General features: G+C 56.8%; 7 protein-coding genes across 7 annotated transcripts; 3 read left to right on the forward strand and 4 right to left on the reverse strand.

The window, feature by feature from the left end:
- Positions 1-1,389: 1,389 nt before the first annotated feature.
- IWZ02DRAFT_450075 (uncharacterized protein) lies at positions 1,390-4,848 on the forward strand. The gene has a single exon (XM_066767441.1). It carries the CDS (start codon positions 1,748-1,750, stop codon positions 4,583-4,585), a length of 2,838 nt encoding a protein of 945 aa, XP_066622850.1. The 5' UTR covers positions 1,390-1,747; the 3' UTR covers positions 4,586-4,848.
- Positions 4,849-5,278: 430 nt separating this feature from the next.
- Positions 5,279-6,602, reverse strand: IWZ02DRAFT_450077 (nucleophile aminohydrolase). The gene is made up of 2 exons (XM_066767442.1): positions 6,220-6,602; positions 5,279-6,157 (listed from the first exon to the last, which is right to left on the reverse strand). Exons 1-2 carry the CDS (start codon positions 6,391-6,393, stop codon positions 5,501-5,503), a joined length of 831 nt encoding a protein of 276 aa, XP_066622851.1. The 5' UTR covers positions 6,394-6,602; the 3' UTR covers positions 5,279-5,500.
- Positions 6,603-6,702: 100 nt separating this feature from the next.
- Positions 6,703-11,647, forward strand: IWZ02DRAFT_481469 (uncharacterized protein). Its single transcript, XM_066769124.1, has 3 exons — positions 6,703-7,065; positions 7,122-7,821; positions 7,876-11,647. Exons 1-3 carry the CDS (start codon positions 6,985-6,987, stop codon positions 11,454-11,456), a joined length of 4,362 nt encoding a protein of 1,453 aa, XP_066622852.1. The 5' UTR covers positions 6,703-6,984; the 3' UTR covers positions 11,457-11,647.
- A 704-nt stretch (positions 11,648-12,351) lies between these two features.
- Positions 12,352-13,572, reverse strand: IWZ02DRAFT_450079 (uncharacterized protein; the record flags this gene model as incomplete). Its single annotated transcript, XM_066767443.1, has 1 exon — positions 12,352-13,572. A coding segment is annotated over exon 1 (1,095 nt), but the record flags the coding sequence as incomplete, so codon positions are not given.
- Positions 13,573-17,359: 3,787 nt separating this feature from the next.
- Positions 17,360-18,289, reverse strand: IWZ02DRAFT_249218 (uncharacterized protein). Its single transcript, XM_066763164.1, has one exon. The coding sequence runs from the start codon at positions 18,005-18,007 to the stop codon at positions 17,399-17,401; it is 609 nt and encodes a 202-aa protein (XP_066622854.1). The 5' UTR covers positions 18,008-18,289; the 3' UTR covers positions 17,360-17,398.
- Positions 18,290-18,832: 543 nt separating this feature from the next.
- On the reverse strand, positions 18,833-21,406 carry IWZ02DRAFT_450085 (trafficking protein Mon1-domain-containing protein). Its single transcript, XM_066767444.1, has 4 exons — positions 20,763-21,406; positions 19,827-20,701; positions 19,574-19,755; positions 18,833-19,481 (listed from the first exon to the last, which is right to left on the reverse strand). The coding sequence occupies exons 1-4, from the start codon at positions 21,370-21,372 to the stop codon at positions 19,223-19,225; spliced, it is 1,926 nt and encodes a 641-aa protein (XP_066622855.1). The 5' UTR covers positions 21,373-21,406; the 3' UTR covers positions 18,833-19,222.
- Positions 21,407-22,225: 819 nt separating this feature from the next.
- On the forward strand, positions 22,226-27,238 carry IWZ02DRAFT_490086 (camp-dependent protein kinase-like protein; the record flags this gene model as incomplete). Its single annotated transcript, XM_066769631.1, has 1 exon — positions 22,226-27,238. The coding sequence occupies one exon, from the start codon at positions 22,226-22,228 to the stop codon at positions 27,236-27,238; it is 5,013 nt and encodes a 1,670-aa protein (XP_066622856.1).
- Positions 27,239-27,615: the final 377 nt, after the last annotated feature.

A 27,615-nucleotide genomic window follows, 5' to 3' on the forward strand; every position in this document is an offset into this window, starting at 1 on the left:
TTTCCCAATGTGGGGGCCAAGAAAAAAAGACGAATTGAGATGGTCAATTTAGGAGACGGAGTGTATTAATAGAATGGACGCAAAGGAAAAAAGAGAACGAGACGACGGCCGTCCGCATGCCCCTCACTTTCACTCTCGTCACATTACGGCCTTGCTTGGCTTATCACAGCTTGGGCTGGCTGGTTGGTCGGCTAGCACGTCTCTTGGCCCGTTTGGTCGACATTGGCATCGGCGTCTAAACAGAGTGCTGACTGTATGGATGATGGCGAGCGGTGGTTGGTCTGGCAGGGCGTTCCACTGCTGACGGACGAGCTGATAACTCGCGACCTGGGCAGATCTGAGTTTGTGAGAGGTGGTTCTCCCAACCCCGGCCGGCTAAGACGGGCCGGGGTTCGCCGGGATGGACGGCTGGCCCTGGGCTTGGCGATGTTGGGGCATGCTGGCACTGCTGTCGTGCTGCTGCTGCTGCTGCTGCTACGGAGCAATGGCCGACTTGGCTCGAGTACAAAGAGCGTCCGTCTGTTGGGTGTGGATGGCATGTGCGGAATAGACGAGACGGGACGGTGCCGTGGAGCTGGTCTGGATGTACTGTAGGGTAGACGCGACGCTTAGGTCAGGTCGTTGCGCAGACCTCGGCGCCTGTCATGTCGCATTTTCTGTTTCGACGAGTGACATGGTTTGGAATGCTAGCGCGCGTCGGCGTGTAGCAGCGGAGGTGTCGAGCAGTCGAGGTGTGGGTTGATGGGGGCGGAGGACCGAGGCCAAGAACGATGCGGATGTGGATGCGGGTGCAGGTACATGCGCATGCATGCGGGTCAAACGGCCGTCAGGCGTCAGGCGTCAGGCAACAATCCAAAGTCGGGCGGTGAGAGACGCGCTGAGGCTGTAGATCGAGGGCTGAAGTATGTAGTCATGCATGCAGGAGAGGTGGATACATGAATGATGTAGTCTTGCCTGCCCTGCCCTGCCCTGGTCTTCCTTGGGTGCGGCGCAGAAAAATGACGCCATGACAGCCATGCCGCGCCCCGTGTGAGGTCCAGGTCCATCCGATGTCTGTTCTGAACGACTGGAAGTTGTTGTCGAAGGGCAGAGAGAGAGAGAGAGAGAGAGAGAGAGAGAGAGAGAGAGAGAGAGAGAGAGAGAGAGAGAGAGCGAGAGTCGACGAGAGTGAGAGTGAGAGTGAGAGTGAGATTGAGAGTGACAGTGACAGTGACAGGGAGCGAGACCAGACAGAGCCAAGATGCGGACAGCTTAAACGAGAACCTGAACGGGCCCAGCACCCACCAGGAGCAGGGACCACCCCACCACCACCACCCACCACCCACCTGGCACCCGCACCCGCACCCGGACCCGCACCCAGGCGACTCGCAGCCATTGAGACTCACGTGCTGAGGCCAGCCACTCCCTGTGGCTCATGCCTGCCGTGGCGCGTGGCGTCTGGCGTCGTCCAACGTTGTTCCGGCCCCGGCCCGGCCTTTGACTCCCTCCACCCCCAAACCACCGTCTATCCATCCATCTCTCTCCCCCTCCATCCCGTCCATCATGGCGCCCCGTTATTGACCTCCCCGTCTACCGCTCGCTTTGACGTCTTCTGTGGAACCCACTGCCCTTGATCCTCAACCCTCAACCGCTGCCAAAATGCCCCTTCTACGGCCCACTGCATATCGATTAAGGCGTTTGTCTATGACTGCATTGTTGACTCCATATTTATCCGCTTTACCGTGATTCAATCCACAACACAAAAAACATGGCCTCCATCTTTACGTTTGACCCCGACCCGCCCCGCGTGGCATCTCCTTGGTCGACTCCGCGCTCTCTGACGCCCCAAAAGCCCACCTCTTCGGCGGGAACCGCAGCCACCCTCAGACCCAACAATGCTGTTGCCACCAGCGGCTTGACGCCATGCGCCGTTCTCGAGACCGATAGCTCCGTTATCAAGTTGGACGCTGAGCCCCAGGAAGGTCCAACAGAGTACAAGCTCCATCTGCTTCTGCGTCCGCGAAGGTCCTTTACCTTTACAACCACCGCCCGTCACGTGGCTGGATCCCACCGCTCCGCCTTGGGTATCCCAACTACTCGGAGCGTGTCTGAACCCGTCAGTGGTTCTCACACGCCGCCAAAGCAGACCTCGAGCCAGTCTCGCCAGCACCGCCTGGAGCAGCTAACGACGCAGCTTCTGTGGCGTTTGCAGCAATCATCGCCCTACCACTCCACCTCTGCCAATGAGCTCGTCGTTCCTCAGCTTCCAGAAGCCACCCCTCAGCTCAAGACTCAGCCTCTTGCAAAGGTGCTACCAGGCCTGGAGGAAAGCCAAGGCGCCCTGTACGAGATTGGTGTCGCCGACGATGGCACCTTTGTGGGACTCGCAGAGGACGAAATGGAGGAGAGTCTAACAAATCTCCGCGCCATGGCGGCAAGCCTGGGCTGCAGCGTCAAGGTGCTCCGCATGATTCCCGTCGGCGAGTGCACGTGGTCTGACGATGTGGATGACAATTCACGCAGTGGTCCCCTCTGGGTTGCTGAGGCTTTTGTTAGGCCCGAGGTGCCTGGCTCAGGGACGCCTAGTCCAACTGCTCAGCTCGGTCCAGTGGCGGAATCGCTGGACCAGATGGGCCCCGAGGACAGCAAGCAGGCCTCTGCACAGCTCCGCTTGTCCTTGACTGGTGCCACCATGTCGGGCAAGTCTAGTCTACTGGGCAGTCTCTCTACTGCGACGCTGGACAATGGCCGAGGCAAGAGCCGTTTGAGTCTGCTCAAGCACAGACACGAGATTGTTTCTGGCATGACAAGCTCCGTCACCCAGGAACTCATTGGGTACAGTGTCGACGAATCTGGCGAAGTCCAAATCGTCAACTATGCGTCGGGCAACATTGACTCGTGGACCGACATACACTCTGCCTGTCAGAACGGGCGGCTCGTGTTCCTCTCCGACTCGGCGGGTCATCCAAGGTATCGACGTACTGCCGTCCGCGGACTCATGGGATGGGCTCCTCACTGGACCCTTTTGTGCATGCCAGCCGATAATGATGACGATACATCGGGAAAGGTCGGCAGCACGCCCTCAACAGAAGAAATGCTCGGCTCTGCTGCTGCAGATGTCGACTTGTCAGAGGCACATTTAGACCTTTGCCTGAATCTCAAATTGCCTCTGATGGTTGTCGTCACCAAGCTAGACCTGGCTTCCAAAGCAGGCATGATGCGGACCATGTCCAAACTCCTATCCGCGTTGAAGCGTGCAGGCAGGACCCCACGCATCATATCTGATAACGTCGGCACTCTGCTTACGGAGGATGACTTGCACACTGTTCCTGACTCGGACGTGCGCATTGCTCGAGGCATAGCCGATGAGCTTTCACTTGACCCTCTTGGGACAGTGCCAATTGTCTTGACGAGTGCTGTCAAAGGCAACGGCATTCGGAAGCTTCATGCCCTGTTGCACGAAATCCACATCCCTGAGTCGCTGGATCATCCGCGGGCTGGGGCGCATTCTGGAAGCATCCCCTCGCAGATCACTGCTCTCTACCACATTGAGGATATCTACAAGTTGAGCCTCGCTGGGGCCATCGGGGCCAACAGCCCTGGAATATCAATCATTAGTGGCCATCTGCGCTACGGTGTTCTCCATCTTGGTGATGAGCTGCTCTTGGGCCCGTTTCCCATTGGAAATGCCGCCGATGACAGCGACAGCAGCGGCAGCTCTCCAAAACCTGCGGATCAACTGACAGCTAGCCGATCGTTTCCAGGGGCACTCCACAGGCACCTCGACCTAGCCGCTCGTCTTGATCCCACATCGCAGGCGTCTGGTTTGACCCGTAGCATGAAACAGCAAGAGTGGCGACGCGTTCGCATCACCTCGATTCGCAACCTGCGTCTTCCTGTGCGCACCCTACACGCTGGCCAAGTCGGCACTTTGGGTATTCTGCCCTTGTCTTCCAACTCTGCCGTTTCCCCAACCACAACTCTGCCGGCTACTGCGCACCACCCCCGCATCCGCAAAGGCATGGTACTGGTCCTCGGCCTAGCCCATCCGCCTTCCCACCGCTCTTTCGTCGCCCGCTTCGCCACCGCCGCCGTCCGCAATCTCATCGTCGGTAGCCTCGTTGTCACGTACATTGCCAGCATTCGCGCAAGCGCCAAAGTCGTCGCCATCGCCATCGACGACGATGAAGACGAGAGCACCGCTAGGAAAAACCGCCATGACGGCGACGACGACGACGAGAATGACGATCCCTTTGGCTTCTTTGGCGGCGGAGACGATGACGACGACGAAGAACCCTCTGGCTCGGACGTCGACGACGTGACGGACGGCCAGGCGACGCTCGTCACGTTCCAGTTCGTGGCCACGCGCGAGTTTCTGGAGCCCGGCGCACAGGTGCTGGTCATGGAGGGCGGAGGCGGCAGGACGCAGGCTTCTTCTGCAGCCACGGCGGTGGCGTCGTTGTCGTCGTCGTCGTCGTCGTCGTCAAGGGCGCGGTCAAGCTCGGGGCCTGCTGACGCGGACGCTGCTGCTGCTGCCGATGGAGGAAGGAGAGGGCTTGTTGGGTTGGAGGGCTTTGTGGGGTGTGTAGTTCAGGGGTTTGGATAAGATGAAGATGACGATGATGAAGATGATGGAGGAAGGCAGGTAGACAGGTGTGCAGCAGCGGATAGAGGTGGGTGGACAAAGAGAAGAAGGCAGTGCTCGCGAGGATTTGGGTACATAGGTCGACCTACCTATCCATGCACAATAGTCATATTTCGCTCCTTCACCCTTACTTACCTGGTACCTAAAAAAAAAAATGTAGCTGCACCTCAGGGACCGGCGCCCACCCTTAGCCCACCGACGCTAAACCCCTCCCTCCCTCGGCTAACCAACATAAAAACAAAAAGAAAAAGAAAAAAAAAAAAGTGCGCAAAACGGGATTCGACCTTGCGCAGGTCGAGTTACCGCATTCAGATGTTCCAAAGAATTGTAAATGGCGTGTTGTGGCGGCCACACGGTCACTTCTGGTAAAAGGCAAGAAATGAGTTCTTTACGGCCTACCACGCCAATCATTTGATGCCGCTTTCACTGAATATATAGCTGGTATTTTGGGGGTGGGGGATGTTGGTAGCGCCCTGCGTCGTTTGGTGTGAGCAAGTGGGTTTTTGGAGGGTTTTGAGGGGGGGGGGGGGGGGGGGGGGGGGGGGGGGGGCTGGGTGGGTAGTTTAGGCGACGGTTCGGTGTGGCGAGGGCTCTGTGTCGTGTGTTGTTGGCCTCACGCACACACACACCTTCGCGGTGATGATTAGTAAGCGAACGGTTGAGAACTTGGAAGCGCGACACGCAAAGTACTAGAGGGCTTCTGAGGAAGCGCTGCGCAATTTCATCACTGATTTTCTTAAAACATCATTTGATGTGTCTTGGGCTGGTGAAATCGTTCAAACCCATCTCATTTAGCACCCCGTACAGCCAGCCATGCCTTGTCTATCATGCCGATTACGCCGCGTGCTATCCGTACACCTCCAGCCCAAGGCCGCCCTACGGATCGACTTCCATCTTCTCCGCCGCTTGCGGGACATTGTCGTCCTTGAGCTCGTGCACCGTGACATACTGGCTGATATCCTCCTTCTTGATGATCTTCTCGTTCAAGACGGCCGTGGTGCCGCGCGCAAACTTGTAGTTGCGCTGCTTGGTCTCGCGGACGTTGGGCGTGATGTAGTTGCGCAGCAGGGTGGTCTTCTCCTCCGTGATGACCGCCACGTCCACGTTGCTGCCGGATCCCAAATCGTTCCAGATACCGGCCTGGATGGCGTCGGCCGCCAGCTTGATGGCCTCGTCGCGCGTCAGCTGCGCCTTCCACTGCGTCTCAAAGACCGACATGGCTGCCAGCGAGCCCGAGCCCATGGTGACGTAGGGTAGCTTGTCCGTCGAGCCGTGTGCATGGACGGTGAAGAGGTGCGCGCCCGTCGGGTCGACGCCCGCCACGACCAGGTACGCTCCAATGTGGCCTTGGTATCGGAACAGGTGTTGCTTCAGCATCGTCATGCAAGTGACGACGCGCGGCTTGCGGCCGGTCGACAGCGAGTGCAGTTCGAGGTTGGACGAGATGATGGCCGTGGTGAATTCCGTGTCGGCGGCGGTACCGGCACCTGCACACCAGATCTGTGGCGCAATGTAGTGCAGCTTCTCGCAGTTCTAACCAGCATATCAGTATTAGCATAAGTCCTTTGTGCATCCCGATCCAGGTAACAGCATGCCTTGTCAGCTACGATGGGCCCGCTCGTTGCCCTCGTGTCGGCGGCAATGACGACGCCGCCCTCAAACAAGCATCCGACAATGGTGGTACCGGTGCTGGTGGCCTTGGGCAGAGGAACACCTTGAGCGTGCAGGGCCGCATTGCGGTTGTAGTTGGAGAAATCGAAGCCGCCCATGGTCGATGATTGCAGGTGATTGCCTTCTTGGGTGCGTAGAGGTTGCGGTGATGTTGTCAGCCCAGGGGGCAATCGGCGGTTGTCAGGGCAAGCGGTGAGCTATTCGGAAGCGGAAGCTACGATGCGGAGGAGCAAGAGGGTGATGTTCGAGAGGGGCGTCGAGGCGGAGAGGTTGATGTCGTGTCGATAGCTGCGTGGTGGTGTAGGATGGACGACCAGCGGGAAGCTCAAGCTCCAGGCAACGCGAAACGACGCAGCAAGCAAGTGGCCCGAGCTTTTCGATTTCACCAGGACCGCTTCGCCGACGCTCCAATTCGCGCTGCATCAACAACACCCGCCGCGCGCCAGGCCGTCTTTTCTTCTCCTCCGAGGCCGCCGTCTCTCTTAAGATACCCTCCTACGTCGTTCGCTGGTCCAGCCCCTCCAATCTTCACCGCGCACCAACAGCCAGTCGCGCTTGAACACAACTCCTACATCTTGGACCTTTGTTCCTCTGCCCCGACATCTTCGCATGGTCGAGGCGCGTCTCGGCACCAAAGCTTCAGATCCTCACGCGACGAGTTCCGGTCCACGTTCCTGAAGACTACAACCATGGCCTTCTCCTTGGGCGGAGCCGCCGGCGCTGGTCCACAAGCACGACAAGGAAATGAGCTTGAAGAAATCGAGACCGAGGTCAGCGCAGCTCCTAGTTGAAGATGGATAAACATGCTAATATCATTACTTTGCAGGGCGTCCAATTCAAGTCCATTGCCGCACACGACAAGTCAGCTGGAACGAACAAAATCAAGCTCCTCCCGCAGCCATGGCCTTCCGACAGGCTCCCTCCGTCCTACGCAAACTTGCTTGCTGTCGCATCGCGCAAGGGCATTCTTGCTGCTGCCGGCCCTGGCTCTCTGGTGGTGACCAGCACGGAAAAGCTGCGCCAGAAGCTGGGCGACAAGAATGCAGAGAAACAAGGCGAATGGGTTGCATTTAAGCCAGATCTCACGATACCCATGCCACGGCTCTCCCAGGTCGCCTTCACCGCAGATGAGCAGTACTTGGTGGTTTCAGCAGAGGAAGGAGGCGGACTGGCTGTCCACGACGTGGGCGCCCTCATGCAGGGAAACAAAGACTCGAAGTTTCAAATCGGCACGCAGAACGTAGCGACTCGCTGCCTTTGCCCGAATCCCATGCCCGAATTGGCCGAGAATGTCGCTGTAGTGCTTACTGGGGGCCAGTTGATGATTGCGAATCTGAAGGAGCAAAGATTCATGGATGGTCAACATGCCGCAGTTTTGAAAGATGGCGCTACATGTGTTGCTTGGAGCAATAAGGGGAAACAGCTTACCGCGGGTCTTCAAGATGGCACAGCTGTCCAGATGAAACCGGACGGCTCACCGCAGGCAATCGTTCCTCGACCTCCTGGATTGGAAGGAGAGCAGTACAGTAAGTCGAAGGTTAATGTCCTGGCCTTGTGGCCCATAGAGCTGACATTGGCAGTTTCATCCATCTCGTGGCTGTCAAATGATGAATTTCTTATCGGACACACTGCCCCTAATCCTGAACCGGACATGGTGCCGGATACCACATTTCACTACATCCAAAGAGAAAAGGGCACACAAAACTACGTCTTCCACAAACTCCTGGAGGAACCTTGCATGGGATTCAACACACAGCGATCGCCGCCGCAGTACTTCTTTTCCCGCCTCCGTGGCTGGAAACCGAACTTGGACGATCTCCTCATGGCTGCGTCTACGGCTGGTGACAAAGTCGGCATCATCACCAAGTCTTCCAAGGCTCTCTCCAGAGATCATCCTGTCGTCAACGCATACACACGCGCCACTATCGGCATCGACTCTTGTCAAGCCGATTTCCCAATGAGCGCCATCAATCCGGAGATGTCGGACCCACCATCGACGATTGGCATGTCTTTGGACCTCTCTGGTACCGAAAAGGTGTACAGGCCAGTGGCAAAGAGCGATCTTGAATGGTCACCGGTACCCCTTCCGGCACTCTTCGTCCTCAACTATGAGGGTATCCTGGGTGCCTGGTGGGTCGTCTATGCTGACTCGGTTGAGTCTGAAACACCGTTTGATGGTCTCACAGCAGCAAACGGTGCTTTGCAGTCATCACAGACCCAGGCTCAACCACAACAAACAGCTGCTTCCAGCCCTTGGTCGAACTCGGCATCTTCTGCTCCTGCATTTGGACAAAGCGGCTTTGGCAGCAGTGCTCCAAAGGCTTCGCCGTTTGGACAAGCAGCGGGATCGGCTTTCGGATCCGCCCCCAAGCCAGCGTTTGGCCAACCTTCCCAACCGGCTTTTGGGCAAACGAGCTTTGGCACTCCGTCCAAGCCAGCATTCGGTCAGCCTAGCTTTGGCTCTCCTTCCACATCAAAGCCTGCCTTCGGACAGACGTCGTTTGGACAACCTTCGATGCCAGGATCCACCTTTGGCCAGTCGCCGAGCCAGCCTCAGCAGCCTCAGCAGCCTTTTGGTTCTGGCTCGGCCGCGAAAGAATCGCCATTTTCAAAATTTGGTCAACAAGCCGGAGCATCGCCATTCGCTTCCGCGGGACAGACTGGCCAGTCGCCTTTTGGAGGCTTGAACAAGACTAGTCAACCAGCATTTGCAGGCACAGGTAACGGCGGATCCACGTTTGGCCAGCCTTCAGCACCAGGAAGCGCCTTTGGCAAGCCTGCGGAGACGAGCAGTTTTGGTAAAAGTCCATTCGGGACCACAGCACCCCAGACGAGCGCTTTTGGTCAAAAGACTGAGGAGCCAAAGATTCAAGAGTCGGAGATGGGTGATGTTGATGACCAACCAGCTGCAGCTGCCGACACCGCCCCGAAGGAGGAACCCAAGCCTTTTGGTTTGGGCATGAAGGGTTTCAAATTGGAATCCAGCTTCAAGCCGGATGGAACCGCCAAAGACGATTTGCCAAAACCCACCGAGCCGTCTGGGAGCTTTGGACTTGGATCGTCATTTGGCCAAGCGCTTGGTGAAGCCGCTTCGAAACCCGCGCAGCCAGATACGTCTAGCAAGTTCGGCTTTGGCTTTGGAAAGGCTCCAGAGAAGACGGAACAGAAGCCTCTGTTTGGTAATTTGGGAAAGTCGTCTACGGCTTTCGGTGCGCCCTCGTCAGGACTTTCATTTCCTCCGAAGACTGCCGAGTCGCCCAAATCTCCTCCTGCTGAGAGCAAATCAGAGGACGCTCCACTGCCGCCAGACTTTACGAAACCTCAAGAAAAGGCCAAGCCCGAAGTCGACGATGCGCCTCTTCCACCAGATTTTACAAGGACACCCGTGGAGAAGGAGGCTCCAGAAGATGCCCCTCTGCCACCAGACCCTCAAGAACAGGCGACACCTGTCTCGCCACCGGATGCACCTTTGCCCCCGGATTTTACTGCAAAGCAAAAGGAATTAAAGGACAATGAGGAGGACCTGCCGCCTATTGCCGGAAGTCCTCCTGTCGAAGTTGAGATTCCAGAGTCTCCCGAAGGAGACAAGGAGGACCTGAACGATGGCCCCTCGTTTACGAAGCCTAAAAGCCCTTGGGGTTTTGGAAGTGTCCCCTACAAGACCGACGCTCCAAAATCTCCCAAGCCGCGCAGTCCCTTTAAACCAGCCGACGCCCCGACCCCCGATTTCAAAGCATCAACAACCCCCGCTGGCCTGCCAAAGACCTTCAATCCAGTATTCTCGCCCCCCAAGAAAGAGCCATTCCGATCTCCCAGCCCAGTCCGTGCAGCTTCCACATCAATGCTGAGCCCTGGGCCACGGAGACACCAACCCATCACTCTTCCTCCTCCAACCCCTCTTACGCGCCAGACATCACATCCTCCTACCGAGCCTGAGCCAGACTTTGGTGAGTGGGCCGAGGATGATAGACAATTCGAAGATACCCAAGCGCGGCTATCCTCGTCACCACAGGCCAAGACTAAGCTTGGCGAACTCTACGTGCACCAGGACTATGTTGGCAAGCCGGGCTCCAATAGCGTTGCGGGCTCGATGGAACAGTTGTATCGGGACATTCAGGACATGGTCGACACTGTTGGCCTCAACGCGCTCGAACTTGCCAGTTTCATCAAGGGGCACAACACCATCACCCACGAGGGCCGCACCCGGGAAGATCTCGACATCGATGTTGATGGAGAGGAAAACGATTGGGTGCTAGCTGAGATTGAGGATCTAGCAAAGGTCGAAGACTCCCTCGAGCGCAATCTCGAGACTGGCAGGGTCGCCGACGTCAGGGCCAAAATTTCCGAGCTTGTTCGTCTCAGCAAGGAGGTTGCACAGCTGCGCCGTCGCCTCATCGACGTCCGCAAGAATCTCGAGTCTCGTCGTGACCCTGAAAAGCAGAGGCAAATTCGTGCCACTCCTCTGAGCGAGGAGCAATCGGCACAGCAGATTGCCTTGCGCAACACGTTTGCCGAGACACAGAAGCTGCTTTCTCAGGCTGAGGAAGGCATCATCGTCTTGAGAGCCAAGCTGGCCTCTGCAGCAGCAGCAGCCAAAGGCGCCAACGGCGGCGCATCCAGCTCTACGGCCACCCCGACTGCTGAAGCCGTCGAGAACACCATTCGCAGAATGACGGCCATGGTAGAGGCGAAGAGCGGTGATCTCGACGTGATCGAAGCCAAGATGCGCAAGGCCAAAATCCTCGGTGCCTTTGACGACGAGGACGACTACGAGCCGGCTCCGGCCGAGGACCCCGAAGACATCACTGCCGGTATAACCGCCATGACTCTGCGCTCTAACCTGGGCCGCCACAGTCGCGAGAGCAGTCCTGCCGTGTGGGCCACGCCACCCAGCGGTATGCGTCGCAGCATGAGAGGCAGCACGCCGGGCACGGGACGAAGCCAGCGCCTCCTGGACTGGGCGAGTGGCAGCCCGCTTCCGGCAAAGCTATCAATTGAGGGCGGCGATGGCACTGGCATTGGTAGTGGCTTGGTCACAAAGGCCGAGGTCAAGACCTTTGTCAGGAAGAGCGAGAAGAAGAAGTTCGTGGCTAGCAGGGTCAAGGAAGCGGTCGCGGCGAGAGGTGTCAAGGTGACGCGGTTCAGTGGGGCTCAAGCGTGAGGCAGAAGCGCTTGGATGTTCACGATTGGAAAAGGAATGAGTGAGGGTTGAACAGGTATTTTTGTCAGGATAGGATTACTGGAAGCGTGTTCATGAATAGATCAACTCAGAGCGATTAAAAGCGTGTTGGAATCACAATATAGTATGAGCAGATAATTTTTGACTCCTTTCTCATTATGTTTTACTACCTTTCACCATCTTTCGTCTTGCAGTCAGTTGACCAAGGACCGAGCCACTGCCCGACCCAACCCGCATCGCCAACTGGATGCAACAACGCAGGCATGCCAATGACCCAACGCCAACGGAGACGGAAAACCCCTTCAATCCCAAGCCGTGCACCCACACCTCAACCAACCTATACTCGAAACCTACCCACCCTTCTTACCCCCAAGCCCACCCCCAAAACAAAAGAAAACCCCCCAGCAAGCTAGCTCAATCAATCACGCTGCCTATACTCCTCCCACGACGGAACACGCCAGCGCTCGGGCGACCGACTCCTTGTCCTCGCCCTCGGCGCGCCCGCGCACCACAGCTCGCTGCCGCCCAACTCGCCATAATAGCGCGAGGAGTGAGCGCCGCGCGCAGCCGGAGCCGGAGCAGACGCGGCGCGCCAGTTCTCGCGCTGCAGCTGCTGCGCGGATGGCGAGGAAGGCGGGGACGGGGATGGCGAGCGCTCGTGCTCTGCCCGATGCTGTGGCAGTTGACTCTCGCGCGCTTGCTCCTCAATAAGCATGGCAAAAGCGTCAGCGGCGGCAGCGTCGATGGCGGCTTCGGCGCGATTGACGGCGCAAACTTGCATGGCGTCGGCGTGGCCCGTCTGCGCCAGGGCGTGCAGCTCGTCGATGCTGATTTCCTCGACGGTGGCGGGGATGCTGGCCGTGACGGTGCGCTCCCAGGTGTGGTCGGCGTCGTAGGCGGGGCCGGTGGCCGAGGCTGTGATCGATGTTGAAAGGGGGGATGGGGAGAGCGCTGGGGAGGGCGCCGCGAGGTAGTGCTGCGCGGCGTGGATGTTGATCATGTTGATAGGGTGGGGTTGGGGCTGGGTGGCTGCGGGGGCGCCGATGATGTTGCTGTTGCTGTTGTTGTGGGTGCTGGGGGTTGTGGTAACCGTCTGGGCGTGGCTCATCAGGAGCCATTCTGGGATGCGGTTCTCTTTGTCGCTGTCCGCTGTGAATGACTTGGGGGCCCTGGTCATGTCGTCTCCTTCGTCCATCTCAGTGTCGTCGGACGTTGCGGAGTCTTCTTGATAAAGACTCTCCATCGTGTTCTTGGTGTAGATGGTCCACTCGGCTTGGTCGTTTTCGTCAGGATCGGAGCTGTCATTGTAATGCTCGGAGTCTTCGCAGTCCTCATCTTCATAAGCCTCCACGTCTCCAAGATTTTGCTCCATGTTGTGAGTATCGTCATCCTCGTACAGACCCGCCATTTGGTTGTTGTCGTACTGGGACTGCTGGATGTGGTGCTCATTGTCTTCTTCGTCAGTCTCCGCATTCTCGTCGTACTGCACATAGTCATCAGAGTCTTCATCACTCTCTGCATCGGAGACTGGAGAGCAGTTGCGAATGATCTCGGTGCCTTCCTTATCATTGTCCTCGTCAGAGATTGGAGATTGGTGGCGAACAGTCTCGTTGTCTTCATGATCGCTCTCCTCGCCGGAAATTGAAGAGGAGTTATCAAGAAACCCCTCCAGTTCTCTTTGGTTTCTGTAGTATTCCTCGAGAGCATCCATGTTCCTCGTTTCTCCTCCTGGCAGCACCATGCTGACTACCCCATTTTCAGACTCTCTGGGTCCTGTAGCCTGGTAGCTGCCGTCATTGTCGTTAAACTGAGCCGACGACTCTTCATAACCAGCCACCGTCTGTGATGATGGAGGAGACTTGTGCAAGTTGTCGGTATTCGCCAGGTGCTCACTCTGGAGCTGTAACCTCATCGCATCCGTTTCGTTCAACTGATTGCTTGACTTTTTGGCGTCTAACTCCAGCTCTTGTCGAGAGTTGTCCTCGAAATTGCCAAGCGAAATAGAGTGGTTGAGAGCACACGCCATGGACAAGTATTGAAGACGTTCCTGTGAAAGTCCCGAAGGTAGAGGACTCTGTTGCTCCGCCTCAAGCTGCTGCTGGAGGAGGAGAATGTCGTTCAAAGAATTGTCCTCTGCGACAGGATCCGACTCGAGAGTTTGAGGATAGGCCTCTTCAGCACTATTCATCGCGATGGAATTACCAAGAGGCACGGGCGTTGATTGCGCCTCCTGCTGATTTCCCTGAGACTGGTGTGGCTGAACCATGTACTCGTGGCTCTGCACGGCATACATATTGGGAGTGTTCTGCGGCAGCAGAGGAGGACTGCTAACTAAGTGCGAGAGTGCAGAATGAAACCCTTCGGAGAATACTAGGGACGATTCATGAGGATCTGGTTGAGATTCAGTCGGTTGATGAATGTATCCAGCCGCCGAAACATAGGAAGTCAGAGTACGGTCTTGATCAGAGCTTGGAGCGAATCGGGAGTTCATTTCGGGATAGAGTTGCGGCGAGTCGCGAGGTTGATTGAAGGTTGGAGCAACTTCCGGCTGCACTGGCAGAAGATCGACTTCTTCGTCGAGTCCTTCATCTTCTAGAGCGATAGACGGACGCTGGACATTTGCTTGGAGAAACGGATTGGAATCGCGAGCCCAGTGAACCAACTGGTACGGCTTGTAGCCAAGTCCAACAGATGGACGCATAAAGTTCTTCCGCAGAGGCGAAAGGGAATCACGGGCCTTGAGGCCTAGATTGTTCGACATTTTGACCGGAGTCACTGGCGTGCCCTCGAAATCTTGTGGTGAAGGCGAAATGTCGTGAGACACCACGGCGGCTGAGTGATATTGCTCGTCGCGATTTTTCAATATCGAGAATGGGCCGCGAGCAAGGCTGCTTAATTGGTTTGACTCTGTGCTAAAAGCGATAGAGGGACGCTGGAAGTCTTCTCGCGGAAGCCAAAGGGAATTGCGATTAACGAGACTTGCATGGTACGATGCGTTGTCCGCAGCCACAGGCGTGCCCTCGAAGCAGTCCGGAAAAGGCGAAACGCCGTTCTGATCCATGGGGCCATGGTGATTAGTCTCGTTGCCAAAAGTCCTTGACGGACATAGACCGTGCTCGCGCAGATCCAAGATGGAGTCGCGAGCTAAGTTTCCCAAATGGTTCGACTCTTGATCCGAATACTCAGATCGAGGCGAAAGAGAGTCCTGGGCTAAGTCGCAAATACCGGTCGGTTCATCCTCTGATTCATCGGAGTGCGCACTTTCCATGTCAACATCGTCAGGCACGATAGTGTCAGAGCTAAGGACATCCTTGGAGCCAGGCTGCGGGACATTCTCATCGTCTTGCTCGCCAGAAGGCCACTCTCCAGACGAGCCATTGGACTCATGGTCTTCAGCTTCATCGATCAAGTAGCCCATTTCGTCGTCATGCTCTAGAGAAGGCTCTGGCTCGGGAGCGTATCCTTCACGACTCATGCTCTCAGCAGGACTTGTGCTGGAAGTCAAATCAACGACCGCTGGGCTGGTGTGTTCGTCGTTGCTGTCGTCGTCTTCGATGTCAATATCCTCGCTTCCATTAATCTCGCTGTTGTTATGCTCGCTCTCGTCATTCTCGCCGTCTTCGCGCTCGCCATCATCATCGTCATGATCGCTGTCGATACAGATGACTGTCTGAGGCGATTCCAAGCCATCATAGTCGACGTTCGTAGCCTCAGGGCCGTGGCTGTCAAATTCCGTGGCAGGATCACACTCGACCGATTGAACCGCTTCTTGGTAGTCGTCCACGGAAGAAGGCGGTGGAAAATACGAGACAAATCGAGGATCCTGCTGTGCAACGCCGCCGTAGAACGTCGGAGACGATCCCGTGCTGTATTGCTGAGGTTGAGAGAGGGTTCCAGGCGCTTGCTGCTCAGCAACATTGTATGACCAAGAAGCATCTAGATGGGGCTGAGTTTGATCCTCAACATTGATTTCATCATCGTCGATAATGTATACCGGGGCATCTGTGACAACTTCGCGCAATTCTTCCTGATCTCTTCCGTCGGCGGAAGGCGAGCTCGAAAGTAGCGATACGACTTCTGTCTCTTTTTTGTTCTCGTGAGCTTCCGCAGCAGGGTAGTAAGTCTAGTACGTGTCAGTCATTTGATTGAGTCTGCGCGGAATATTGTGTCGTAAATGGACTTACCTCTTCCAGAAAAGCTTGTGCTGGGAGAGGCGGGCTTGGGGGCGGTGGCTCCGGTCTGATGTTGCGTTCGTACCAGTCGAGGCCGGGAGGGATCGCCACAATAACGTGGCGGACGTGGTCTTTGAGTTGACGGAAAGGTCCTTGGCATGGCTCATGAGGGTGAGCCTTGCTCTCACAAAACCAGCATCGACGTGTACAGTTTCGCCAATTGTGGCTTTCGTCCCGGAGCCAGGTTTTGAGGGTTCCGCAGCGCAAGCAACGCTCGTACCAAAATCTGAGTCAATGAGTCAATGAAAGCCCAAGCGAGAGAGGTCAGAGCAAATTCACTCTTTGGGCATGTTTAGCATCGTCTCGGGGGAAGGCCTGACGCCGTTGGGAAAATAGGCATCTTCGGGGTCCGTCTTCGGTTTCTTCTCATAGGTCAATCGGTGAGTTCTGAGGGCAGCCTCACGACGGGTTGTGCTTGGGGTTTCGAGGTCAGAAGACTGAATTGCGGGCCTCGGAACGGGTCCTCTTACCATGGCTCTACTTGGAAGCCCAGGTGATTCCATAGAGCGTCACCGGAATTCCGGGCGGAAGTGTCATCGAAGCTTTGGACGACAGGCAAGCCAGGCTGGAACGCAGCGGCAGGACTAAGACGGTGTCTTGCCATCCATGCATCGTCAGGTCGGCCAAGCCGGAATGAATTCCTGGCGTCCATTGCGCCCGATGAAGTTGAGCGGGTCAGTAGGTACCTGGTTGAGTTGGTGTTGTGGAAGTGGATGGAAGGGCGAGGTGAGCAATGGCCGGCGGGACGGAAAAACACGCGTGTCGCGATGTTTACCTTGGTCGAACGCTGGGAGCATTTGGCGACTCAATCGACCGGGCGACGTGACTGACGGCACCGCTCCTTTCCCATTTCTCTGTGGAAAGTCGACCAAATCCCTTATAGCCAAAATAAGTTCTTTTGTTGCGCCTTGATTGCGCAGCTGCGACGCTGTGACGCGTCACTGGGCCATAAAGGTTGAGGTTCTGACCCAGAGACTCCACCATGATCTTGTCCATCTTGCCCGTCCTGTCCTACAATCACCTATCCCAACCGCAGGTACAGATAGCCACATTCGACACCTAGTTGACGGGTCGCTCTCTCATCTTCAGATTATTTTGTTCATGTCAGCATTCAAGATTCAGTCGTTTCAAGCAGTGCTTTCTATTGAAGCAAGCGAGAGGTACCTCCAAGAGCTTGAACAAGAGACTTTTGTACTGCTTCGACAAGCGATCGCAATTGTCAGGGTTCGCAAGTAATTCTGTGGTGGACTGAAAAGAAACAGATGAGTGTGGAAGAGAGGAGACCAGAATATTCTGCACGTATGGTGACATGGCAACATTGACAAGATATTGAAAGAAAATGTCTAACAACCCGAGAACCAGACAGATCCTGCCAAAGATTAGGTGAAGGGCAAGTCAGACGCGCTCGGGATTATTCTTTCTTCGACCGAGGTAAGCACGCAAACAATGCTTGAACAGTGGAGATACAAATAACATAGTTCGATGCTGTAATGCTCGCATGGCGTGCATCGAAGACCAAGGGAAGAAAAGATGAGGTCAAAAGAGACAGCGTCGATCAGAGCAAGGGTGGTGAACACTAGCGAGCGGATCAACGATCCTCCCCGCCCGATTTATCAGGCGTCAACGACCGCCTCTCCGCTTGCCTGTCGCCAACACTAAAGAACCCTCATCTCTGTCTTTTCATTTTCCAGACTAAATGTGGAATCCGGTGCATTTTTCCTGGCCGGTGCATTGTTTCTGGGAATGCGATCGAGACAGACTTGGCGAGTTGAGGCTTCTTGGAAGATCAATTTTCACCCCCCTCTTTTTTTCAAATCTTTCAATTAATCTTTTTGGGGGCACTACCTTTCCAGAGGTCTTTCGCTGTGTGTTGCAGCTTGAAAGCCTTTTGATCCCATGTAGACTTCTACTTCTGATCGTTCCATCACGCACTTGTCTGGGAAGAGCTGGGATTTCTATTTGCAAACAGGAGTATGATGTCCTTTGACTTTCTGCTCCCATGACCGAATACTCTGAGGCGCTTTGAGATGGAGGTGGGCAAACAAGATCACTTGTAAAAAACGAGGCAGTGAGAGTTGGCGGCAGGAGCGATAGTTGCACCTGTCTGGACGACAAGCTGGCAATACGCATGAGTTGGTTTTGGGACGGCCATGGCATGTCTGCAACAGCAAGAAACCTGCCGAATGTGCAGGAAGTGAGAGCTTCCAAAGGATCCAAAAGGCGGCGTTCGTAGAAGCTGGCTGCGGCACCAAAACCATGAGGTCGAGGTGAGGTGGCGCGAGGGCGCGCGGCAAGGATCATGTTGGCCGCAACACCATGATATTCTCACGACAACGCTGTAGCAACAGGTGGCGAGGACGTGGAATGCAACCACAGAAACCTCACAATGATGGCGCAGGCGGCGACGAAGACTCGACCGACACGCAGTCACTAGAACCACACCAGCCAGCCAGCTAGAGCCAATCACCACCAAACCACCCGAAACCCCAAGATAAAACCGCAAACCGCGACAACACCCACAGCATCCGGAGCCACCCCAAGGCGGCACACTGGCGCAGGGTAGTTGAACCAGCGACCCCTCGACCCTCAACGGGGTCGTGAAAAGGCCTAACTGTCGCCCGTGCCAAGCTGGGGCCGGATCCGGAAAGCGGCGGGCTCGAGTTCGACTCGGACTCGCGGCACCGCGGACTGACGCCCCGGATTCAATCTGGCGACGTCGCTCTGTCCAACCACGCGGCGCGAAAGCGAGCGGGGAAAGTCCGCCGGTCCGGTCGGGGACTTTGCAGATGCTTCGGCGCTGATTTTTTGCTTTTGGCGGCAGCGGTGGGTGGTGGTGGCTTTGCTTTTTGGTGTTGAGGACTGGTGATGCTGCGCTCGCTCTTCAACGGTAGCTTGGTGTTTGGACTTCATCGTGCTCGTCTAGTTGCTCACGATGGTGTTGCACTTTTCTCTCTCGTCTTAATGGCTGCTCTGCCTTCTCACGTTGCCAACTCCGTCTCTGCTAGTCGTGATGAACGCCCCTTGGGCATGTCCTCTTAATGTTGAGTGTGGAGCACCTGCACGACCAAGCTGATTGACGATGTCGTCTTTCGCTCACCCCTCTATGCTTACCCAGCCAAACTGTCATTTCAGCCTACTCTGTCCATTCATTGATATTACCAATATTTTATATGTAGTTGAGTCCTCACCGTCTGTCTGATAGCGTCTGGACTAGCGACTTCGTCCAACAATGCCCACGTCATATATTACTTCCCCCTGAAGCCGTTGGTATGACTCAATAGCTATTCATAGCACGGCCACACTCCCGTCGTCCTACATGTCCCAACAACACACAACGCAACACTCACACAATGATGCAATAGGTGCGGACGATATCTAGGTACGACCACAGGACAAAGCGCGCCCGAGCGGGCCAACCTATGCACAATGACGCCAACCGCAATGCTTAGGCACTCCCACCGCTCCTCTCCTCCTTTTTCAACAACACCACGCACGTCCACCTTCACTGCCACTTTCCTAAAACACGCCGCCGCCCACAATGAATACCCGCTCCTCCTCGCGACGGACCCACTGCACGACGCGGCCGACTGCTTGCGCCAGCGCAGCGCGGCTCGTGGCGCCGGGCGCGACGCCGTACAGCTCGAAGCGCGGCGTGCTCCAGGCAATGGCGGTAGCGTGGGTTGTGGACGAGTGGATGATTTTGGCGGCGGCGGCGGCCGACGACGAGGGCCGCGTGTGCAGCGTCGAGTGCAGCGGCGTGTAGAGGTTGATGAGACTGTTTGGAGACGGGGCCGTTAGTCAATGGATTGATTGATTGATTTGGCCTGGCTTTGTGGTGGTTGTGGTGGGGTGGGATGGATGGCTTACAGGCGTCGGTCCAGCGCCGACTCGAAAGTAGGGCTGTATGAGGGCATGGTGAATTGCACGTGCGAGCGCGACTTGTACAAGAAGTGGCGCAGCGGCGTGCCGGGGACGATTTCGGTGCAGAGAGGACGGCCGCGGCGAACGGCGTCGCGCATCGTTGTCAGGCAGCCGTTGGCGCTGAGTTGCTGTGTGGTGAAAGATGAGATCAGCGCTGTTGCGCGATGCTTGCGATGCACAGAATCGGGGATGAAAATACCTTGACCAGCTGGTCTTTCATTTCGCGCAGCTCGAAAAAGCCCTCTTTGTCCGCGCTGATGAGGATAATAGCGATTTCATTGTCCTCACCGCCTGCCGTGCTGGGCCGCTCTTCTTCCTCGTCTGTCCCCCCGCTGCTGACGCTTAGGAAACTCACATACATGTACAAGTAGCCTGTGTTGTTGAATCCGGGAAGACAGAGCGGGATCCAATTCTCACCACCTGCAGCCTTGACGCTGCCTGCCTCGAAGAGCATATTGAATATCAGCTGCAAATCTCCTGGGTGCAAGCTATGCTTTTTTGGTCTGATGACGCTGACCAATCGCCCACCTGCGACGATAAGACCATAGAGTAGGTTGGATGCTCGTGTTTTGAGGAAAGTGTTGTCTATCAGCTTTCGTTGCGACTTGCGCAGACGCAGGCATTCGAGGGCAGAGAGCAGAGTCGAGGGCGACCCACGCGTAAAGCCGTCTGCCAGGGCCGAGAGAAGGGTCTCGGTGCCTTGAAGAGGACGGCGCAGGTCTGTCGAGGCTCGGGCCCGGAACATGCGCTCCATCTGAGGCAAGGTAAGGGTTGAAAGAATCTGCATGTAAAGCGATTCGAGTTGCGTACGCAGCTGGCCATCGCTCTCGGGGAACTTTGTGACGGCCACAAGATTGAGAGGTCCCTTAGACAGGACGACAAAGCGGACACCGCCGGCGGTGAACCCTTTGAGCGTGTCGTCTGCATCTTGATAGAAAGATATAATCGTCTGCACGACGCCGATTGAATTGGCAATCAGCTGGTCGTCACCATGGCGGCTGTAGATGGGCTTGCCAGCCGAGGATAAAATCAGGTAATGCTTCAATTTGGACCTCCATTGCAAGACTAGCGCTTCTACAGTTACAGGATACATCAGCAGGCGTCATGGCGAGCTGGAAGAACCGAGTGGCCTGACCTTCATTCGACGCGTCGGCCTTGAAGTTGTCCATGTCGTCAAACTCGCGATCAAAGGCCGCCCTGAGCGCCGGGTCTTCCGGGAATAGGGCCTGGGCGTCGCAGCCGGCGGCCGGGTGAGCCATAGCTTTCCACGCCACGTTCTCCTGCTCGGCCATGACCTCGCCTAGTATGCTCTCGACCTCGGCGCCCGCCTCGAGCGTCGGCGCGTAACTGCGCAGGCTGGCTGTGTCGCCGCCATCGCTTCCTCCTGCTGCTGGCCTTGACCCAGCGATGCTAAACTGGCGTGTGGGCGAGGGTCTCGAGACATCTCTGATGGGCTCGCTGTAGGTTTGCACGTCGGGCAGAGACAAGGCGGTAGTGGCGCGGGATTGCAAGGGGGCCCTGGATGAGGCGGAACCCAGGCGGAACGACTCGAACGAGGGCTGGACAGGGAGTCGCTTTGGGCGGGGAGGGAGCGGAGGCGGGGTGCCCTCTCTGGACGGCGCGTCGTCTTGGGGAGCGTTGTGTTCAGCGGAGCCGTGTTCGGCGTCACCTCGTCCTGCGTCGGCGTCTTGTCTTGAGTTATTTGAAGATGGGGGCTGCGCATCGCCAGGAGTCGCGTCAACCATTGCGATAAACGGTGGGAGAGATCATGGGGGTGGCGGGGGGGGGGGGGGGGGGGGGGGGGGGAGGGGTGGATGTGGTGTTGTAATGTAAAGGAGGAGTCGGTCGAGTCTCCTGGTAGGTGATGTAAGAAGGAGGCGTCCAGCCTGCCCGGCTGAGGTGGGCTCTGAGGGCGAAGACCAAGCCCACACACCCCAGGAACACAACGGTCGGCCGTCAAAGGCTGATCTGATGTGAAGTGTTTGGTGGTGATTGGCTTTGTCACGGGCTGCCACGTCTCGACTTGTTCCCGTCGGCTCGTATCAGCCCGTAGCTTGCAGCGGAACCCCCGACTGCGCCCACACTCGACTCCAGTGAACGGAACCTACCCGACATCTCGCAAACCATCATCTCCAGATTCTCCTAGCCCCCGTCGCTCCACCCTCTCCACCTCAGTTCTCAGGCAGCTCACGGCCCTGCCATCGCCACGCCCGCTCCCGCTTCCTCCACGCCGTCCCGCCTGATGCGCTGAGACGACAATCATCGTCGCCCGCCTTCTATCTGTTACTTGCCCATCGGAATCACGGCGCTTTGGCCGACGTGTTGCGCTCCCTTCAGTCCTCGATGCTGCGTGCTCAAACGGCCAATACTGCGCTGCTCACCCTCAGGAGCCCTTCTCATGACCGGCTCATGAACGCCGCGCGACGTCGACACACGTCTTTTTGAGCTCGTCTGCCCGTCCGTCCGCCTGCGCTCCCTCAGTACGCCATCGCCACCAGTCCAATCCCGGCCATCGCACGACAGCCGGCTGTTTGCCATCGTTTTCTACCACCACAAATATTTCAAACCCCCCCCGTCTGATTCTTGTCCCGCGCAAAAATGCACAATCCCTCGAGGCAACCGTACAATCTCCCGCCTCCGCCGCCCCAGCCCGCCGGCGCTTCGGCTCATGGCATGCCATTCCCTCCTCCTCCGCCTCGCCAGCCCACTTCCCAATCCCACATGGGTGTGCCTCTGCCGGGCCCGCCGCCTGGCGCACCGCCGACGACGTATTGGAACCGCAACTACCCTTCATCGCAGACCACCGCCCCGCTGCCCACCTACAACCCAAATGCCTACCAAGCTTATCACCAGCAACAGCAGCAGCTAAATATGATGTCGGTGCCGGGAGAAAATGGGCCCCTGACTTCGGCAACCTACACCCCCTCTGGCGGATCATTTGGCCCGGGCGTTGGCATTCCGCCCCTGCACACTCCTAGTGAGCAGAGCTATTACTACCCGTACCCGCAGGACATTTCGTCCATCGAGACCAGCTCCAGAGGAACCATTTCCATGCCCACACCACCCGAAGAACCCAGCCACCCGACATTTCAGAACCTGCGGCACCACGACCACAACCCACACGAAATTTCCACGGAAGCTCCGTTATCTCCTTCGGATCCGGCATTGCAGTGGCCGCTGGATAGGGTGCTCATTTGGCTGGCGGGAAACGGATTCTCGGGGGACTGGCAAGAGACGTTCAAGCAGCTCAACCTTTACGGGGCTCAGTTTCTGGATCTTGGGAGGGGACATGGGCCCGGTGGCAACGTCGCCATGCTGCATTCAAAGATATACCCGCAACTGAGAGAGGTGTGCGAGGAGAGCGGAACTGGTTGGGACTTGACGCGGGAGCGAGATGAGGGCAAACGGCTGCGACGGCTCGTGCGCAGCATCGTGGAAAATGGCGGAAATCCAACGAGCGCAAAGCATCCGCACCGACGGACGTCGCGAACGTTTGGCAACAGTTCGAGCGCCGGCACTGACGGGACCATGGAGAATTCGCCGAATCTAGGCCACCAGGATCTGTACGGCGCCGTCGGATCGACGCCCACGACGGCCGGTGGGGATAGTGACAGCCCTGGCAAGCACGGACAGCTTCAACTCAACTCGCCTGCGACGAGCAACCCGCGACGTTTCTCGGCCCAGGCCGCCCAGCGCAATTTCACTGCACCCCCCTTAAGTCACCCCGATCACGTGTCCGGGGCCTCTAATCGCAGCCCCTTCACTGAACAGGTCCTGAGACAGGTCGGCGGTGGGGACGGGTCCTCCAACAAGAGACACTCTCCAAACCCCTCTGCGGACTACGGTGCTCAGCGCTCAGAAAGTCCTCAGCACAGCCCTGCCCTGGGCGCCGCAAGGCCTGTCCTGTCGTCATCAGCGTCGTCGCGTTATTACCTGCACAACCGCGCCAATTCTTCCGAGTCGAATCTCTCCAACATTGCTTCCTATGGCTCAAATCCACCGTCAGGTCCGCCTTCCGGCAAATCATCAGACCGCCGCAACGGGCTGGAGGGGGCCCGGCCGGACAGTCGCGCCTACAGTCAGGACCCCGAAAAGTCCGTCAAAGACCACAAGAAGTTTCTTGACAGAATTGGCAAGCAGTTTCGCAGCAAACGACGGGGTGACGACCACATTTCTCCTGACGAATCCTCCATCGAGTCTCCCACGAGCCCTGCCGGCGTCCGCCATTTACCGCCAACTGCACCCTTTATGAAGTCCAGTATGAATTCGAGTGACACCTCGCTCAACGACCGACCACCGTCAAGACGATCCGCCCAAGCTGATATTGAAGCAGCCCCACCACCAATGCGCCCACGTGCTGTCACTCGAGATTCGGAACCCAGGAGGTTCTTCTTCGTTACCCCCGATGGCTGGAATTACCGTCTGGTAGACGTCACTGGAATTGACACGGCCCAGAAGTTGCGGGATTTGATTTGCTGGAACCTCCAGCTCCCTAGCACGTCCGAAATTTCGCTCCACCTTACCTCTCCAGGCCAAACTGAACATGACGAGGCGCTGACTGACAGCTTGCTCATGCAGGCACGCCGGCTGACTGATGTATCGGGAACAGTGAAAATTTTTGTAAACGTCCAAGAGCCACCACCGGCTTCCGCTCACGTGGGACTAGGAGTACAGCATAGCAACTCGCCATATCGCATGTCATTTACTGGCAAAGCCATCGATCCTGCAACCATGGAGAGGCTGAAGGCGGCCGGTAACACTCAACCGGATTCTCCTGGGCCCAAGTCTGGTGAATCCACCCTTGTTCCCAACCAAGGTCAACCCATGGCCCATGTCGGCAAGAAGGAAGAGACGCCTGTCGATCCCCCAACCCACCGTGAACGCCAAGCAGAACCTCGTTGGGACACTGCAGGCCCCGAAATCTCACCAGAACAAAGCAGGGAGATGCTCGAGGCGGCCCACGAAAAGCATCGGGCGGAGATGAAACGCAAACAAGAAGAGTACCTTAACAAGAGACATCCGAATAGGCCACCAGGCCACTCTCCCATCGACCCCACTGCTATTGGGTACAAGCGCGACGGCATCATCGACTTTGACCAACGACGAGATTCGCCCTATGAAGATGGCAAGAAACCGTTTGATAGCAAGCACAAACAGCTGCCCCTAGTGCCCCTACGCGAGCCTCCTCCCGCACCCAAGGTTGAGACTGAGACATTACTCAAAGCGAATTCCCTCAGCAAGCGCGAAGGCAAGTCAAGGGACTCGCTTGACAGCGAGGAACCGAACTCTGGAAAGAAGACGCCCGAAAGCGACAAATTAAAGCCACGATCCGCCATCCCCGACACTCCTTCTGGTGCCTTGTCAGGCATTGGCTACGCGCTTCTAGGCGCTGGCAAGCTTGGTGGTCTGGTCGGTGCTCCAACGCGGGCACCAAACCGAACACCTCCTGCTCCCCCTGTCCTGACACCCGGAGGAACCAGGCCTCTCAAAACCATGGCTTCCGTTGACTTTGCAGAGTCTGCTATGCACCATGGCAGTCCAGGTGGGTCCCCCCGAACTCCTGGTGAATACACTATGAGCAAAGGCAAGGTTCCGTTCCTGATTCCTGACTATTTTCAAGCCCTCGAACAGCGCCCCGCCACCTCGGATCCGTATTTCGGAGCACCCTCCAACCGGTATTTTGAAAAGATACAGCAAAACGACTCGGGATTCCATCCGGACGACGTCAGCCCCAACTCGGCTCATCCTAGCCACCAATCTGGCGCCGACCTTACTCGCGGAATGTCCACTCGCTCGACCGGACCGAACCTGGACTTCAAGGAAAACCCTGTCGTATTTGCCCGACCGCTCTCACTTGAATCTGCAGGAGATACTGATGACGACTCTGACGATGGGCTTTTTGCGATGCCGCTTGCGAGCAAGACGCCTCCCCGGAGCAAGCCAGTAGAGGAGTTGGAGACCCCGGAACCCAAGAAGACACCGAGGCCCATGGAGAAGGAAACCCCATCACGGTTACAAAAGTCGCATCAATCGCAAGGCGTGCGCTTTAGTTCACCAGAGCGCAATCCGGAGATACCTCGAAATTTCATCCCTGCTTCTGCAGCGTCGGGTTCGTGGTCGATGGACTCGCCGGACGACGGCATCCCGGGCGTCCCGGTGAGGCGAGAGTCGTTTGCAAGTGATGTCTGGGCGAACCGCCCACCCCCAGAGGCACTCGTGGAACACCTGGACGAATTCTTCCCCAACGTCAACCTCGACCAGCCTATCATGGATGAGGAGGGCATCCCGTCGCCAACTTCGGAAGAAAAGAACGGCTTGGTGGGAGGACAAGGTGATGGAATCAACCACTCTGCGCCGCCACCAAACGATGAGTTTGCTCCACGAAACGACCAGACGTCTCTCAAGCGGGATAACACCGTCTTGTCTGTGGCCCAGTCTGTGGCTTCGCGCAACATGAGGAAGTCGGGCGGTCTTGGTCGCACGCGGTCCATCCGTGAAACCGTCAAGTCCCAGTATCAACCGATGGAGAAGAAGTCGGTACCCCCGCGTATGAATACGCTCAAGTCAGCACAAGGCGGCAACATTGTCAGGAGAAAAAGCACAAAGATGTTTGGTGCAAGGATTGAGCAGGTCAAGCCTCATCGTGGCAGCCACATGATTCTTGACACCATTCCGCAAGACACTCTACCGGCACAGCATCCGCAGCGCCAGCCCACGTTTAAATGGATGAAGGGTCAACTCATTGGAAAGGGAACCTTCGGCCGCGTCTACCTCGGTATGAACATGACGACGGGCGAACTTATAGCAGTCAAGCAAGTCGAAGTCAAGCCTCACATTGCAGGTCAAGAGAAGGACAAGATAAAGGAGCTCGTGAAAGCCCTGGACATCGAAATCGACACCATGCAGCACTTGGACCACCCCAACATTGTCCAGTACCTCGGATGCGAGCGCAAGGAGTTTTCCATCTCCATCTTCCTGGAGTATATCCCTGGTGGCAGCATCGGCTCATGCCTTCGTAAGCACGGCAAATTCGAGGAACCAGTCGTCTCGTCTCTGACGCGTCAAACTCTGTTGGGACTTGCCTACCTGCACCGTGAAGGCATCCTCCATCGCGACCTGAAAGCAGACAACATCCTGCTCGACCTCGACGGCACTTGCAAAATCTCGGACTTTGGCATCTCCAAAAAGACGGACAACATCTACGGCAACGACTCGAGCAATAGTATGCAAGGCTCCGTCTTCTGGATGGCGCCCGAAGTCATCCGCTCTCAGGGCCAGGGCTACAGCGCCAAGGTCGACATTTGGTCGCTGGGCTGCGTGGTGCTCGAAATGTTTGCGGGTCGCCGCCCCTGGAGCAAGGAGGAGGCCATCGGCGCCATCTACAAGCTGGGCTCACTCAACCAGGCGCCGCCCATCCCCGACGACGTCAGCCAAAACATCAGCCCGGCGGCCATCAGCTTCATGTGCGACTGCTTTACCATTGACCCTGCGGATCGTCCCACTGCCGACACGCTGCTTCGCGCGCCCTTTTGCTTCAGCGACCCGCACTACAACTTTTTGGACACCGAGCTGTATGCCAAAATCAAGGGACAATACGACACGCAGTACTAGCCTTCCATGCTCGATTTGTATACTTGGGGCTACGCGGCATGTTACTTGTTCAACTACCTATCCAATCTCCGTATCCTAATCGCCATCATCATCCCGTCACTCCTCTGCGTGGAGGAGGTGGAGTCAATGGAGCCAGTGATCTTTCTTTGGAGTTGCAACGGTGCACAGGGAGTCGGATTTGGAGCTGCCATCGATCCATACATCTATCTATCCGCCTGTCCGGCCGGCTGGTTCACGGCGTCGCAAAAAAATCACAGCCAATTATCACACCCCTCGTTGCCGCATTGGGGGCCTTTCTGTCTGTCTTCTGTTTCGGGCGGCTGCTGTCGTCTCGTCGCTTACCTTTTGCCTTTATCTTTGCTGTGTTGAAAACGCCC

This window comes from Phyllosticta citriasiana, assembly GCF_038021145.1.
Source record: "Phyllosticta citriasiana strain CBS 120426 chromosome Unknown IWZ02scaffold_6, whole genome shotgun sequence".
In the NCBI taxonomy this organism is placed as follows: domain Eukaryota; kingdom Fungi; phylum Ascomycota; class Dothideomycetes; order Botryosphaeriales; family Phyllostictaceae; genus Phyllosticta; species Phyllosticta citriasiana.